This window comes from Aspergillus fijiensis (assembly GCF_003184825.1).
Source record: "Aspergillus fijiensis CBS 313.89 unplaced genomic scaffold BO72scaffold_101, whole genome shotgun sequence".
Lineage (NCBI taxonomy): Eukaryota > Fungi > Ascomycota > Eurotiomycetes > Eurotiales > Aspergillaceae > Aspergillus > Aspergillus fijiensis.
The window spans coordinates 73159-87524 of NW_024469077.1; the positions used below are offsets into that span (position 1 = coordinate 73159).

The window sequence follows — 14366 nt, forward strand, 5'->3', positions numbered from 1 at the left end:
GGGCCGGAGAGTCCCCCTCCAGAGCACGAAGACTTTGTTACCGACACCGAGGTAAGTTAGGTTTTGTGTCTGCGGCCCGGCCCGGAGTGTCCACTGGGTGATGCTTGGTTTCTGGGTCCTTGGTTGACTGTTGACTCTGCATTTGCCCCCTCCCGCAGTCGATGCGCAGCGACTATGATGAGGACTTCATGGATTCCTATTCGCTCTCTTCCAGTATCCTCGACTACCAGTATGAGAATGGTCGTCGATACGCCAGCTTTCGCTCGGTAGGTTAACCTCTTACAGCAAGTGTGCCAAGGTCTAATGAGGGTATGCGACCGTAGGGAAATTACATGTAATCCAACCCCTTCGGGATGCATAGGACAGTATTAACAAGCTCAGGATGCCGAATGACGAAGAGGAACAAGAAAGGCTGGACTTGGTATCTATTTCCCTTGCTTGTCGTCTCTCTAACAAGTACTAACACTGCCAGACCCATCACATGTGAGCTTCCTTAGCCTGCACTACCTCCCTCTTGCAGCATGAGCTGACCGGTATTGGCAAGCTACCTCATGCTGATGGGGGGCGAGTTGTTCAACGCCCCCATCAAGAACCCCCAGAAAGTGCTCGACCTGGGCACAGGGACCGGCAACTGGGCCATAGATTTCGCCGAGTATGACTCTCTCCTCAGGCCACATGTCTACGCAAGCAACACCTACTAAGTGTGCGCCAGCCAGTACCCCGGTGCCGTCGTAGTGGGCAATGATCTCAGCCCCATCCAGCCCGCCTGGGTGCCCCCCAACGTGGATTTCTTCGTCGACGATTACGAATCCGACTGGCTCGAGAAGATGAATGCCTACGACTTCATCCACTCCCGCAACCTAGCAGGGTACTGTGCCCGCCCTCTCCCTCTCCTCCGTCCTCTCCCCCTCACCCAACCTCAACCCCTACACTAACCACCCCTCAACAGCTGCGTCGTCGACTGGCACCGCCTGATCCGACAAGCCTACGACCACCTCAAACCAGGTGGATACCTCGAACTCCAAGAGAGCGCCGTCTGGGCGTGGAGCGACGACGGCACGCTCAGGATGGACTCGCCGCTGATGGAGTACCTGATGTCGCTGAACGACGCGGCGCACATGATCGGCCGGGAGCTGAACATCTACATCGACCTGAAGCCGTGGCTGATCGCGCACGGCTTCGAGGACGTGCACGAGCAGACCTACATCCTGCCCTTCTCGCCGTGGCCGCAGGACCCCCGGCTGCGCGAGATCGGGCGCGTGCAGGCCGCCATGGTCGAGAAGGCCGTCGAGGCGTATGGCCTGCGGCTGTGTACGCAGGTGTTGGGCTGGAGTCAGGAACGGACGAAGCTCATGCAAGGCTTGGTGCGCCAGCAGTTGAAGGATCGGTCCTTGCATTCGTATACTAAGATGTAAGTGCTGTGGTTTGGAGTGGGGAAAGCCCGGGCTGATAATCATATAGTAAGGTTGCCTATGGGAGGAAGCCTTTGATTTAGCTGGACAGCAATCAGCAACTGGGTGTGGTTTGGCGTTCTGGTCTAATGAACGGTCTGGAAGATCCTGGTTGACACAGTGAGAGATGCAATACCGGATCACCGGGTTCGCGATACAGAGCTAGGGGGAAAGAAAAGCGATGGGATAATAATAACCTTAGAAATCGATTCTATTTCGATAAGAAGATCCTGCGTAAGGCAGGCCGACTGAACTTCAATCTACCCAGTCCGCCCCGTCTGCCACAAGCAAAAACACATTGGGCACGAGCCCGCGCCGTCCAGCCAGGTCGACAGACAGGCGCCGTGGAAGTTATTCCCGCAGCGCGCACACCAGACGACGGGCAACGCCGCCTCCTGGTCTTCGGTCTGGAACTCGCCCCGACAGATGGGACATATGTCATCCGGCCCGATCGCTCGCTGGCTAGCTACGGGGGCAGCATCCGCCTCCGTGGGGGGTGGCACCGGGTCCCTGGGGGGGAAGAAACTATCCCCACCCCACGGCCAGTGGTTCTGCCACGCCGGATACTCGAACGGATTGCTCCAGAGCTCCATCATGGTCTTGGCGGGATGGGGAATCATCAAGCGCAGGATCTGGATGGGCTTGGCCAGCGCAATGCACATCATCAGGTTCGTCGCGCGAGCCCGGCGGCGATGCCGGGCGCGTTCCTGCTCACCGATGTCCTCCAACTGGCGCAGGATCTCCATATCGACCGAGGAGGTGGAGGAGGTGGCAAAGGAGGTGCCCGCCGTGACGTTGCCAGTAGCGAACACCTCACGGAACCGGCACATGAGCGGATCCTCGCGCTCCTCATCGGTAACGTGGTTCAGAAGGAGCTCCGTCAAGATGCCGGCGAGCGCGCGCTCCATTCGATACAAGACCGCGGCCCAATCCTGGATGTCCCCATGTAGCACCTCGAGGCCATGATTTCGCGAGCGCGTCACTAGGTCGAGGACGGTGTGACGCAGCCCTGGATCCGACCAATTGGTCTGGAGGATGTTCACCTGGTAGTCGTAGGTGTAGATGAGGTGCGAATACCAGTGGCCCATGCGATTGAAGGCCCGGTCCATGACGAGCGACAGGGCCTGGTGGTCCAGGGCTTCGGCGTCGTGGACGGGCAAGGTCTCGTCGATGTCGGGGACTAGACGTTGAGCCATACTGCGTGGTTTGTTCAAGGTTGAAAGAAGGGTGCCAATATGTGTGGAGTATTGGGGGAAGTTCTCTCAGGGCTATTCCATAAGAGAACAAACCGATGTATTTATACAAAGGCTCGGGGGCAACGAGTGGGTGGGTTCTGTCCTCACCAGCCGGCACATTCCACTTGCTTGCTTGCTCGTCCTCTTTCAGTCATGATGGAGCTCGTCGATACGCATAGTGGTCTTCTCCGATGGAGTGAGCCGCTTTGTTCGTGGTGCTTTCGTCAAATCTTTGTGGTTCCAGTATAAAGGTCGTGCTTGGGGTTCAGAAATAACATGGATAGCTTGAGACACGCATGTTTGACATCTCGCCACCACCACCACCACCACCACCATCATCATGCCCGAGAAACACCCAAAAAGCCCCTCCAAGAACAAGTCCGCTGAAGGTCCTCGTGCCCCAGCCCCAGCGGGAGGCTTTCTCGGATGGTTAGCTGGAAAGCGCGGTCATGACCATCGCAAGTCCACCGTGAGCAGTCGTGCAAAGGACAACTCAGACCGTCGGCAAGAGCCTTCATCGATCGCCAAAGGGAAACAACCAGTTCGCACCGCAGAGGGACATCAAGCAGGGAAACAGGAAAGAGAGGGCCAGGGAGGGCATCGGGTTTATGCTCACACCCCGGCCAATCCGCCCAAGCCCGTCTCTTCGGGGTCTCAGGTGAGGAATGTGCCCACCTCTTCGGCGGTTGGGCGTACCCACGCAGGCCCCTCGAAAATCTATGGACGAAAGTTGTCAAGCTCTATCGCTTCATCTCGTCAAGCTACAGGGTCAAGCGCTCGTGCCGGGTCCTCTGAGCCTCTGATGTCGGGTGCCCTTCAAGCCCCGGATCAGCCTTCCTCCGTAGGCAGCGAGGATTCAGGGAACAGTGGATTCAGCGCTACCTCCAGCACCGCTGCTGTCTGCGGGTCAAAAGTCACGGACCGGGCTCAGACCCTCTCCCCCGTAATCAATGAGAACTGTGGTGGAAGCGGGTTCAGCGCTACCTTCAGCACCGCTGGTGCCTGCAAGTCCAGTCTTGAAGCCCGGGTTCAGATCTGCCCCGTACCAAACGAGAGTGGGTATGAAAGCGGCTTCAGCGCTGGCTTCAGCACCCATGGTGCCGCGGGATCCAAAGTCGTGGACTGGGACGAACTCGGCAGCGACGTGGAATTCTTGAGTCACGATGAAGCCTCCGATCCAGACTCTGACAGTGAAGACGCCGATCCAGACTCCATGTTGTCCAGTGATGTCTCCGGGGGCGTTCCAGTGTATGCAAGCACCACCAACGCAGACCGGCCGCCTCCCTACCACAACATCAACGCAGCCTTGGACAACCTCAAGATCAAGGACGACTGCTGTCTGATCTGTCACAAACACATGCACAAGGACGGGTTCTCGTGCCCCGGCGGATGTGGCACACTGTATCATGACAACTGTGTCTCAGACTGGCGCACCCCCAGAAGTTCCGAGAACCAAGAGCCCTGTCCGTGTCCGATGTGCTGGCAGGACATCTTTCAAGAGAATTGCGCGGTCTGTGGAAAGCCCATCGTGGACTACGAGTTCTGCTGTCCCCAGCAATGTGGAGCGTGGCTTCACGAGGCTTGTGCGGAACGCTGGGTCGACCAGTGCCGCGAGACGTATGCCAATCAAAACATGCCTTGTCCCCGGTGTAGCGCGCCGTGGCCTAAACATATTGACGAGGAGGCGGAGTGTCCGATCTGCTTTCTAGCCATGGACGAGAAAATCCAGGATGTGACCCCATGCCCGGCACTATGCAAGCAGAATTACCACTCGGAGTGTATCAATGCCTGGCTTGACAGCGTCGAGCCCAATGGCCGGGCGAGAGCGTGTCCCAAGTGTCGAGCTCCGTGGGTCCCTATTTCCGGGCATTGAAGATGGTGGATTGGACTGCTCTGTTTTGGGATACGGTGTTGAGGCGTTGAGGGGGGTTGAGTTGAGTCGGTGTACGGAATGGCGATACGTGAAGGAGCCCTAACTGTAGCTCCCGTGCCTTTAGTTTCACCTGTTTTCATCATTAATTGTCAGCTTTACTTTACTTGGGATAAATATCAAGCTTCTCACCTGCATGGTGCCATCCCGTGCCATCCAATCCATACGTCAACATCATCAAAATGACCACTGAGCCTCTACAGCTTCAGCGCCAGACCTCGCCGTCCACCGGCCTCTCCTACCTCAGCAATGCTACGAGTCCACAGGCCTCGCTCCAGCAGATCTCCCTCTTCATCCCCGGATTCGGCTGTCCAGCCACCGACTACATCCCCCTGATCACCCACCTCCACGCCCACGGCCGCACCCTCAGCGCAGGCCACGTCTATGTCGCTGTCGACCTCCCGGGCCATGGCGAGTCACCGACTGCCATTTTGCCCACCCCAGAGGCTGGAGGAGTCAGCGAACTTCTCGTCCAGCTGCATGCGGAACTGCTCTCTACCCTCTTCCCATCCTCAGCCTCCAGCCCTAACCCAACACCAATTCCCACCACCCTCTACGGCCACAGCATGGGCACCCTGACCGTTCTCGACCTCTTCGCCCATACTCTCACCACGGCACCTTCATCCCTTAAAGTCGCAGAGATAATCCTTCTCGACGGCCCCTACGCCGGCACCACACCCCCAACCCCCTTGGACCTGAACATCCTCGCCACTCACGCCGAATACTACCGCAGCACAATGCCCGACCGCATCGCCCGGTGTTTCGGCCCGCACACCAGCCCCCAAACCATCGCCGCGGTGCAGGACGCCTACTCCCGCCTGGACTTCGCATATCTGATCCGGATGTCGCATTACTACGGGACGGTCGATGGACGATTCGCCCAGATCCTGCACGCCCTCAACCGCCACAACGACCAATTGGTAGCAACGGGCGAAAAGCCAGTGCGGTTGCTGGACCTGCAAAGCCAGGAGGGCGATTTCGAAAGCGAACGAAAAAGCTTGCGCAAGAGCGACGTGACGGCGCATGCGGCGTTTGTCCGGAAGGAGGTGGTTGGGCGGTGGTTGCGGGAGTACGTCGTGGAGGGGACGGGGCATTTTCCGCACGTGGATGATGTGGAAGAGGTTGGGGGGGTGGTTAGGGGGTTTCTTGCGGAGGGGCTGGCTTAGTGCTTGGGTCATAGATTAGAGTGAGACTATTCTGCAAGTATATTGAATATCATATGTTCTGTGGTGACGGCGATGGCTAGAGCGTATACTTGAACCCGCGCAACCCCCCGATCACCAACTCCCCCTTATCCACCTTCTTATTCAAATAATGCAGTCGCAGCGACAGCAAACCCACCAACACAATGGACAAACACGTCAGACCGATACTGACCAGAATGCCCGGCCGGTACTTCGGCGCATCCTGCGAGCGATACACGAGCGACCCCGTCATCCCGCCGGACGCCCCGAGTCCCACGAAGATGGCGCTGCAGATGGCGCGCTTCCACTGGCCGCGCACATTGTTTGCCTTGCAGGTTGCCAGATTAGCTACTGTACGTGGATAGTATGCAGGGGCAACGACAACGACTAACCTGATACGCCATTGCGGCTGGGATATTCCCATTCGCGCCGATGGTGGTGAAGAAGCATCCCACGAGGCGGGGCGCCACGCCCGTCGTGAAGCCCTAATCCACTACATTAACACCACCATCACCACCCGTCATGCATACACGGACGGTAGAGGGGATAAGGGCAAATACCATCAACGGCAACCCAATTAAACTCAGCACCGAGTTAAACACAATGATCGGCCCGCGAATCCGATAGCGATCCCCAACCCACGAGGTCGCCATCATCACAATCCCCGCGGCCGCGTACGGCGGCGCAAACAGACACAGCGACACGCCCGTCGAGAAACCCATGCCCTTCTGGTAGATGATCGGCAGGAAGTACGACAGAGCATACGCAGTGGTCGTACTGCAGAAGTAGATCAGCCCGAAGCCCCAGATATGGATGTCGAGGCCGGCGGCCAGGTATTTGCGGAGGTTGAACGGCTCGAGGGCGGCGTCGGAGCGATCCGCATCGATGCGCCGGATCACGAGCTCGTACTCGCGCGGCGAGAGGAAGCGGTTGCGCTGGGTCAGCATGCGGTCGGGGAAGTCGATCAACACGAAGTAGGCGATCGCGGCCAGGACGCAGGTGATGAGGCCTTGGATCACGAAGATCCAGCGCCAGGCGGTCAGCCCTCCTAGGCCGTTCTATCTCATGTCAGATGGGTCTATCCAGGCTTGGGGGGGGTTAGAGGAGCTGCTAACCATGAAGGTAATCCCATACGACAGCAACCCCGTGAAAGCTGACGCCACACATCCCAGCAGATAGAACAAGGCGTATCGTTTCTGGATCTCAAACCGCGTGTACCACGTCGAAATCAGGTATACCGCTCCGGGGAAGAAGCCCGCCTCCAGGGCGCCGATAACGATCCGAATGCCGACCAGCTGGGTCCAGTCTTTGACAAAGCCCGCCGCCAACTACGCCTTTCTCAGCATTCACCAGATCGATACCTGGAGAAGGAGAAACATACCATCACAGCCCCCCACACAAAACACACGCCCGAGATGTACGCCACCGGCCCCAGCTTCCGGACCAAGACCGGCCCCAGCGCCTGGAAGCAGATGTACGGCGGGAAGAACGCGACGGCGATGATGCTCTGCCGCAACAGATAGCAGATTAGTCTCTCCCCTCTCCCCTGATCATCGGAGAACAACCCGAAGGGACTGAACGCACATATCTCATCCCAATCAGATGCAACTGCTTGGTCATGCCGGCCACCGACGCGGTCCCCAGATTCCCGCGATCGATCAGGGAGACCGTATGCAGTAACCCCAACATGACAATCAACCGGCGGTCCACACGGTGGAGGATGCGACGTTCTTCCTTCGTGGCCTTGCCAGGCCGGGAACGGACGATGCCATCTTCCTCGGGGGTCTGGACATGGTCCACCGGGGCTTTAGTGCTGGAGGTGAGGGACATTGTGGGGCTGGGGAAACATCGAAGGTTCGATAAACGATAGCCCGACAACAAAGCTGGCTGAGCATCATAGATATAAAGGGGTGTTTCCGGGGTACGCCATCTGCTGCCTCGATGGCGAGTTCGTGCGTCGGTCTTTGGCGAGAGTTCGAGGCGACCTGCAGACCCAATGAAAGTTATCGTTCTTCAGAAGGGACCCTAGATAGAGAGCGCTGGGGGCTTGATCGGTATGTGTTGATGTCGAGTAGAGGCCGTCGGCTTTCGGCGTTAAGGCCCGGTGGCGGTCTTGGAGGGTGTGCTATCGCCGATGAGGCCGGGATACGTTAAGCGGGAGCAGGCAACATGTTGCAGTCGGGTCGATGTGTGGTTTGGATTAAAGTAAGTCGTCGCCATCGGCGTTTGCGTGCTGGGTGAAAGTTATGGACAATTTGTCTAGACTAGCATGGAGTGCAATTGTCCATCGAGCATCCCTGTGTTGTACGGTGCTCACTCTCCCACAAGCAGGTTCATTGTTAAATCTAGGTACTGGCATTAGTTCCAATAGGTCCGCAACAGGAAGACACCGAGGTCATTCTGACAATGCGAGAGAGAACGGGCTTAGGGTGCCAGTGAAAGAGGCAATGTGGAGCCGAGAAAGCATGTACTGTACATAGTACTTACTGTACATTCAGCGGACTAACACCACTGCTCGAGAGCGGGGGGACGGGGCGCCCTTGTGAATCTGAATGTTAGATCCTGCATCCGTAAATGGTCTGACGATCATCCGTTATAGACTCCACAACCTGCGTATACGTGAGGTCCAAGTAAGGGTATATGACATATATTGGTATATATCTATTATCAAAGGAAGTCTCTTATGCGCCTTCCAGATCATGCTCGTCACACGTATATATACATCACCCAGAAATCGTCGCATCAATACAAAAAGGGGTATGTGGGAACTTTTACGTCGAAGAAGTGAAGGAAAGGCAGGGTGGGGAAGGTCAATGAACAAGTTCGCCGATGTGCTTGATCAGCTCCTGGAACCGAACCGGCTTGGACAAGAAGAGGTCCACCCCGTGAGTGAGGGCTTCGTGGCGGACGGTAGCACTGCCCAGACCGGTCAGAGCAATAATCACTGCGGGCTTGGCCGATGGCACGCTCGTCGGACTAAGTTCTTGCTGTGCTTTCTCGAAGAGACGGATCTGCCGTGTGGACTCGAGACCATCCATGACCGGCATGGAAATATCTATGGCGACGTTAGCACGCAGGTCAAATGCCCAACGGGAGAATGTGCTTACCCATGAGAATGATCTGAATCAGTCCGGCATTGGCCTTGAATACCTCCAGGGCTTCCAAGCCGTTGGTTGCCGTGAAATACGACAGTTTCGCTTTCTTCATGAAGGCAACCAGCAATTTCAGGTTCACCTCGTTGTCATCCACAAGGAGGACCGCAGGCGCTCGTTTCGTCGTCTCGATCGCTAAGATCTTGGTCACTGAATCCCCCTTGCTGGATGTGGTCGTCGAGACCATGGTGGTGGAGGTGGTCAGCGCAATGTCCATACCTGACGATGTCTTAGTCTGTACGTCTGTGGTGGAGGCGTGATAGGCCGCGGTGAACTTGGTTGGCTGCGTACCGGGTTCCTCCTCCAGCGTGGCATCCATTTTGGCCGTCACCGACTGCGTCTGCTGCTGCTCGCGCCGCTGAAAGCAGGTCATTACCGCCGTCGCGATCTTGGTCGGTCCGCACGGCTGGCTGACAAACTCATAGATGGCAGACGAGGGGCTACGGTAACCGGTGGCGGCCATCTTCTGGGCCTCCTGTGGAGTGGGACATACGACGACTACGGGTGGTCGGCCCTTGGGCTCCTGCCCGGTGGTCAAGGCCTTGCCCGCCATACTGGCCCAGGTGCTATCGACGCGACCGAAGTCCGAATGCTGCACCAGGTAGACATCGTAGAGCGGCGCATCACTCGAATCCCACGAGACCATGCCGACTTGCATGCCAAGGTGGTCTTGACAAATGCTACTGAGCGAGGTCCGCAACAGAGCAAGCCCCTCGTCCTTCACCCTTTCGGGCCCATTGAACCCAAGCAACCCGATCGACTTCCCCCGAGAGAATTGCTGCGCTCTGTGAATTGTGCGCGCCTCTCGATCACTACTGGGAGCCGGGCTCGGGCTCCGCAGCAGATCAACACTCACCGTTACCTCCGTACCCATTCCCCGAGTGGAATTGATATCGATTTTCCCTCCCATTGTCTGCACCGCCTGATACACGATGCTAAGTCCCAAGCCGCTGCCGGGAGACAGGGGATCCTCCTGGGAAAACGGCTTGAAGATGTTGCTTTTGAGGTACTCTTTGTCAATGCCTTGTCCGGTATCCTTCACGCTGAGGACGATCCCAGCCACCTCGTGCTTGAAGGGATCAGTAAATGGTATCCGCTTGGGCTTGTTACCAGCAGCATTGGCTGATTTCAGAGAGACCACAATGTGACCGGACCGTGTGTACTTCAAGGCATTGCCGAAAATGTTCATCAAAATCCGTCTCCATACACCTGCCTGTGTTTCGAAGAGCCACGTCATTCCCGGTTCCACATCATAAATGACCGTCAGAGGCTCGTTTGTCCGGGGTTTCTGCGGGGTATTGCCCATTAGATAGTCACCATCCTTGTCCTGATCGGTCAGGACAGGACCCCCTTGGGCCAGGAACCCGGTGGTGGTGGCAAAGCAGTGACCCGCAAAGACCGTGTCCATGACCTCCTCGAGAACCGAGTCGAGTTGAACATCGGTGATGAGGTTGACAATGCCTTCGCTCGGTCGCTTCTTCGCCAGCGCTCGCCCGGAGTTCGCCTGTCGTCGGGCCAAGGCCGGTCCTGCCTTCAACCGCCCAGATCGGGACTTGCGGGTGAACTGGTTGATCTTCGCAAAATCCAGCATGTTGTTAATGATGTCGAGTAACGAGCGACCGCAGTTCTCGATGGTTTGCACGAGAGCAACCTGCGGGGGCGTCATGCTGGAATCGGTCAGCAGCTCGGTGCTGCCGAGAATACCGTGCAAGGGACTGCGCAGTTCGTGTGAGATGCTGCTGACCAGCGTCCGATTCGCCTTGTTGGCGAGCTCGATATCCAACCGATGAATCTCAGCCATGATGCTGTTGGTAAAGGCATACAGGTAAGCCAATTCGCCGCGGGAGCTGAAAGCCCGCGGAGAGGTCGTCCACGCAAACAACCCTGAAAACCATCGGTTGCGACGCGAATCCCAGACTGGGAACAGAATGACACTCCGTGCTTGAGGAAAGACCTTGTGCAAAGCCTTACACTCATCGCGGGAGGTGAGCTTTTGCCGCTTGCTTCGGAGACCACTCTTCCCGCCCTGTGTGGCCTCACGACGCCGATAGACAATATCGCGAGTCAGTGCACTCCCTGTCGCCCCATCACTACCTTCGCTAGACGAGACCCATCCATTTTCGTCGATATTGAAAATCCCACCGCGGGGATGATGGTGCAGAAGCGACCGCAGATAGCTTTCGTGGAAGGACCCGACCGGAAAGCTCGCATCCTCCGGGTCGGTAGAGAGACTGAGGACCTCGCAAAGCGCCGACTCGTCTGTCTCGGTGGACGAATGGCCGACGGTGGAGTGTTCGCTGTCGCTACCAGACTCGCCCGAGCCGGAAGTAGTACTGATCTCCAAATCGGAATGACGGGCCTCTCCGCTCTGCATGAGCCCGCCATACGAGCGCACACTAGCGTCAAAAAATACCACTCCCTCAACATCCAAGGATTCGCGTAGGGCGTGCGCCGCACGATTGAGGATTTCTCGGGTGCCGGTCGATAGTGTCTTGGTCAAGGGGCTCTTTTTGCTTGTTGCATTATCCGCAGTGCGGCTTCCTTCGTACCCTGTTTCCGGGTCAGCGATGTCCTGCGAATTTACTTGTTAGGATACAAACCTGAAGGCGACGACGCTTCCTTGGGCGCGCTCGGCTCTTTCAATTCCCTCTGCTCCTTCGATTCTCGCGAATCCCGGCGCTCACGAGGGTCCCGAGGCGACGAAAACCCCGGGGCCCGTGTAGCATGGTTCCAGCGCAAGTGCAATTGTTTGTCTGCAAGGTCCCGGTTGTCGGTACTCTTGCTACGCAGCCCGAGAGGCAAGGACAGTCCCCCTTCGAGAAAGCGCCCCAGACCGGCAATCATGTTGGCTCCGCGCAGGTTCTGTTGCTGAGAACGTACCATCTCCAGATGGTTCATGATTGCGGCGGCCGTGTCCTTCATAAACCGTAATTCCAGTTCGTCGAGGCCCGGTCGCGTCTGCCCGTCACTGACAGCAAAAGCGCCAATCACGATGCCGCGACGACTCAGGATAGGCACGCCGGCGTAGAAGCGGAGAAACGGGGCGTTCACGACGTAACCGCGGTTCTTGGTTCGATCGTCCTTAGTCATGTCGGGAATGACTAGCGCAAACGGGCCCCCTCCGTTGCTCAGTGACTCTTCGCCGGCGTTTAGTTGTTCATAGTCGCAGACATAGTGGCAGACACCATCACACTTCTGGATGGCACTGCTCCCTAGCCAAAGAGCATCTCCATCCTTGTGGATGCGATCATCCTGAAGGCTGAGGGTACGGGTGGCTTCCGCGAGAATGTACTGAGTATGACGGTCGAAGAGAGAAATCATGCAGCGACGAGCGTTGAGTCGCAAGGCACCGAGTTGAGCGAGGGCGGTCAGGGTGGTGTCTTGGGACGATTGAGGTAAATCATCTTCGGCTTCCTCAGAGGAGGGGGTAGTAGGCGGGCGATGCAGCAGTCCTGGGCGTTGAGGCAATTGACAATACCTGTCGGAAGGAAAGCATTGTGTGGTCAGTCTACCTGATCTCTGATTTCAATGAGATTAAGAGAGGACGAGGAAAGGACTCACTTGTAGAACTCCCGCTCCTGCGCCATGCTGCCGGGATCGTGGATCACCGCCGCCTCGGACTCGAAGGACTCGGACATGGGCGCGGATATTGGAATTGCGCGGGGAGGGGGGATGAAGTGAATAAACACGACGAACCACGTTCACCAAGCTACATCCGGGGCTGGGGAATACGAGCAGAGAAAAGAAAGTGGGGGGGGGAAGGAGAGGGGAGGTCCAAAGAGTAGGAAAAGAGAGCGAGAGGAGGGGGAAGGGAGGGAGGGAGGGAGGCGAAGAGGCGAAGAGGCGAAGAGGCAAAGAAGGGGAGAAAAAGCCGGGAGGGGGAAGTAAATAATACTACTAGCGGAGGAGGAGGAGAAATGTTGCTGGAACGAGCGGAAGGCGGCAAGACCAGGCACTACCACCAATACTAGTACTAGTGGGCAGAAGCCGGCATAATTCTCCGGGGGGAAAAAGAATTATGAAGGGAGGCAGGCGGTCACAAGTTCTTCATCCATCCATCGATCGATCGCATTTACTCGACACTCTCGACCCTCTCGACACTATGGCTCTACCGGCATTTTTACTCAATCTACTCAAGTATGAGTAGACTACGTACAATTCTCCCCCCATTTGGCGAATTGTCATCTCAGCCTCGACGTCATCGTGCCAGTCGGCCCCACCAATAAAACTTGCCGACCAACAGGGCTATCCAAGATTGTTGGAAAGTGGGCTGCACGAGGTGCCAATCAATTTCCCCCTTGGTCTTCGTCTCTAACAGTCGTTCCCAGTCTATCCCAGTCTAGACCCGGCTGTCAACGCCATCGCTCCCTTTACGTCCTCGCCAAGTGGGTCTGTCGAATTCCACGCGATGTTTCTGCTTGTCACTTCCAGCCAATCTGCGTGCTTCCCCGGTCTCTAGAACCTGCTCCCCATAGCCAGGGCCCCCCGAATTTCGAGAGAATTTTGGCCGCATGCGAGACGGTCCTCGTTTGCTCGAGATTGCTCGAGATTGCTTCAGAGGACCGCTGCCTCCACTCTTCCTTCCCCCCCCTAGACTAGATCTCTCCGGCTCACGATCTTGCTCTAGCCCGTACGGTTGGCATCCAAGACCCCCCCCAATCGACCAAGAGGGACATATTGAGACTACGATACACGAGGAGTACAAGCGCCCGATATAGATATAGATGAATCGATGAAGAGTGGTGGAGAGGTGTCACGATCGACCCGCGGGTGATCGGTGCAGATGATTGCTTCTAGTCGTCTAGTTTCTCGTCGATCACCTGCCATCCGATCTTGACTTTCTTATCAACTCCATCCTCGACGTTTAGTGCCTCGACCTCTCAACCTTATTGCGCGGGGAAATGCACCAGAAATTGAGGAGTAGGGTAAACTGGAATGCAGCAAGGGAAAGGTGGCTTTGCCTGATTCCCTTTAGAAACGTTTCGATTTTTATTCTGGTGGTTTCATTGCTGAACATGCGTGCATGACATACAGTAAGTCCATCCAGTGTACAGTTGTACGGTGCTCCAAATCGGTTCCGAGGTATAGTTCTTTTTTCTTCCTAGGCCACTCTGCCTCGGTTGCTGCACCACAATAGCTCTCTCCGCTTCTTGCTGCTGCTTTTTCCGAGCATGTCAGACGGCGTCTCGGACCGCAACGGCGCAAACAGGCGAGTCAGGCCAGTCACCTCCCGCCGTGGCTGCTTAAACGCCAACCTGGCAAGCCACTGACGGAGGTGACGGTCCCCGGGACCACGCCTCGTCGACCCGTCTAGATTCTACCGCCGTGGGCCGAGCATGTCCGCGACTTCCGCCATTTTCTCCTCCCCTGATCCCTCCAAGCAAGGGAGCAGCAGGGAGCTCCCCCCCCCCCCC

General features: G+C 56.9%; 6 protein-coding genes across 6 annotated transcripts; 3 read left to right on the top strand and 3 right to left on the bottom strand.

Moving 5' to 3' along the window:
* Window positions 1-161: 161 nt before the first annotated feature.
* On the top strand, window positions 162-1495 carry BO72DRAFT_391975 (class I SAM-dependent methyltransferase; the record flags this gene model as incomplete). Its single annotated transcript, XM_040941880.1, has 6 exons — window positions 162-266; window positions 473-483; window positions 545-652; window positions 713-868; window positions 950-1411; window positions 1462-1495. The coding sequence occupies 6 exons, from the start codon at window positions 162-164 to the stop codon at window positions 1493-1495; spliced, it is 876 nt and encodes a 291-aa protein (XP_040795470.1).
* An 84-nt stretch (window positions 1496-1579) lies between these two features.
* Window positions 1580-2837, bottom strand: BO72DRAFT_15413 (uncharacterized protein). Its single transcript, XM_040939250.1, has one exon. The coding sequence runs from the start codon at window positions 2645-2647 to the stop codon at window positions 1712-1714; it is 936 nt and encodes a 311-aa protein (XP_040795471.1). The 5' UTR covers window positions 2648-2837; the 3' UTR covers window positions 1580-1711.
* Window positions 2723-4679, top strand: BO72DRAFT_15447 (uncharacterized protein). The gene has a single exon (XM_040939253.1). It carries the CDS (start codon window positions 3027-3029, stop codon window positions 4557-4559), a length of 1533 nt encoding a protein of 510 aa, XP_040795472.1. The 5' UTR covers window positions 2723-3026; the 3' UTR covers window positions 4560-4679.
* Window positions 4680-4798: 119 nt separating this feature from the next.
* On the top strand, window positions 4799-5782 carry BO72DRAFT_463823 (alpha/beta fold hydrolase; the record flags this gene model as incomplete). The annotated part of the gene is made up of 1 exon (XM_040946609.1): window positions 4799-5782. One exon carries the CDS (start codon window positions 4799-4801, stop codon window positions 5780-5782), a length of 984 nt encoding a protein of 327 aa, XP_040795473.1.
* Window positions 5783-5858: 76 nt separating this feature from the next.
* Window positions 5859-7630, bottom strand: BO72DRAFT_392017 (MFS general substrate transporter; the record flags this gene model as incomplete). Its single annotated transcript, XM_040941883.1, has 6 exons — window positions 5859-6128; window positions 6193-6285; window positions 6361-6858; window positions 6916-7128; window positions 7182-7307; window positions 7385-7630. The coding sequence occupies 6 exons, from the start codon at window positions 7628-7630 to the stop codon at window positions 5859-5861; spliced, it is 1446 nt and encodes a 481-aa protein (XP_040795474.1).
* Window positions 7631-8435: 805 nt separating this feature from the next.
* BO72DRAFT_417151 (putative sensor histidine kinase/response regulator) lies at window positions 8436-12906 on the bottom strand. The gene is made up of 4 exons (XM_040942605.1): window positions 12514-12906; window positions 11553-12430; window positions 8908-11502; window positions 8436-8855 (listed from the first exon to the last, which is right to left on the bottom strand). Exons 1-4 carry the CDS (start codon window positions 12588-12590, stop codon window positions 8611-8613), a joined length of 3795 nt encoding a protein of 1264 aa, XP_040795475.1. The 5' UTR covers window positions 12591-12906; the 3' UTR covers window positions 8436-8610.
* Window positions 12907-14366: the final 1460 nt, after the last annotated feature.

What these genes read in the sequence shown, in the direction of transcription:
- BO72DRAFT_15413 (XM_040939250.1), bottom strand. Translation starts at nt 2,647, where the DNA reads ATGGCTCAACGTCTAGTCCCCGACATCGACGAGACCTTGCCCGTCCAC.
- BO72DRAFT_15447 (XM_040939253.1), top strand. Translation starts at nt 3,027, where the DNA reads ATGCCCGAGAAACACCCAAAAAGCCCCTCCAAGAACAAGTCCGCTGAA.
- BO72DRAFT_417151 (XM_040942605.1), bottom strand. Translation starts at nt 12,590, where the DNA reads ATGTCCGAGTCCTTCGAGTCCGAGGCGGCGGTGATCCACGATCCCGGC. An exon ending in GGAAGCGTCGTCGCCTTCAG is followed by an intron (nt 11,503 to 11,552) that starts GTTTGTATCCTA and finishes ACCCGGAAACAG; the next exon opens with GGTACGAAGGAAGCCGCACT. An exon ending in GATTCAGATCATTCTCATGG is followed by an intron (nt 8,856 to 8,907) that starts GTAAGCACATTC and finishes ACGTCGCCATAG; the next exon opens with ATATTTCCATGCCGGTCATG.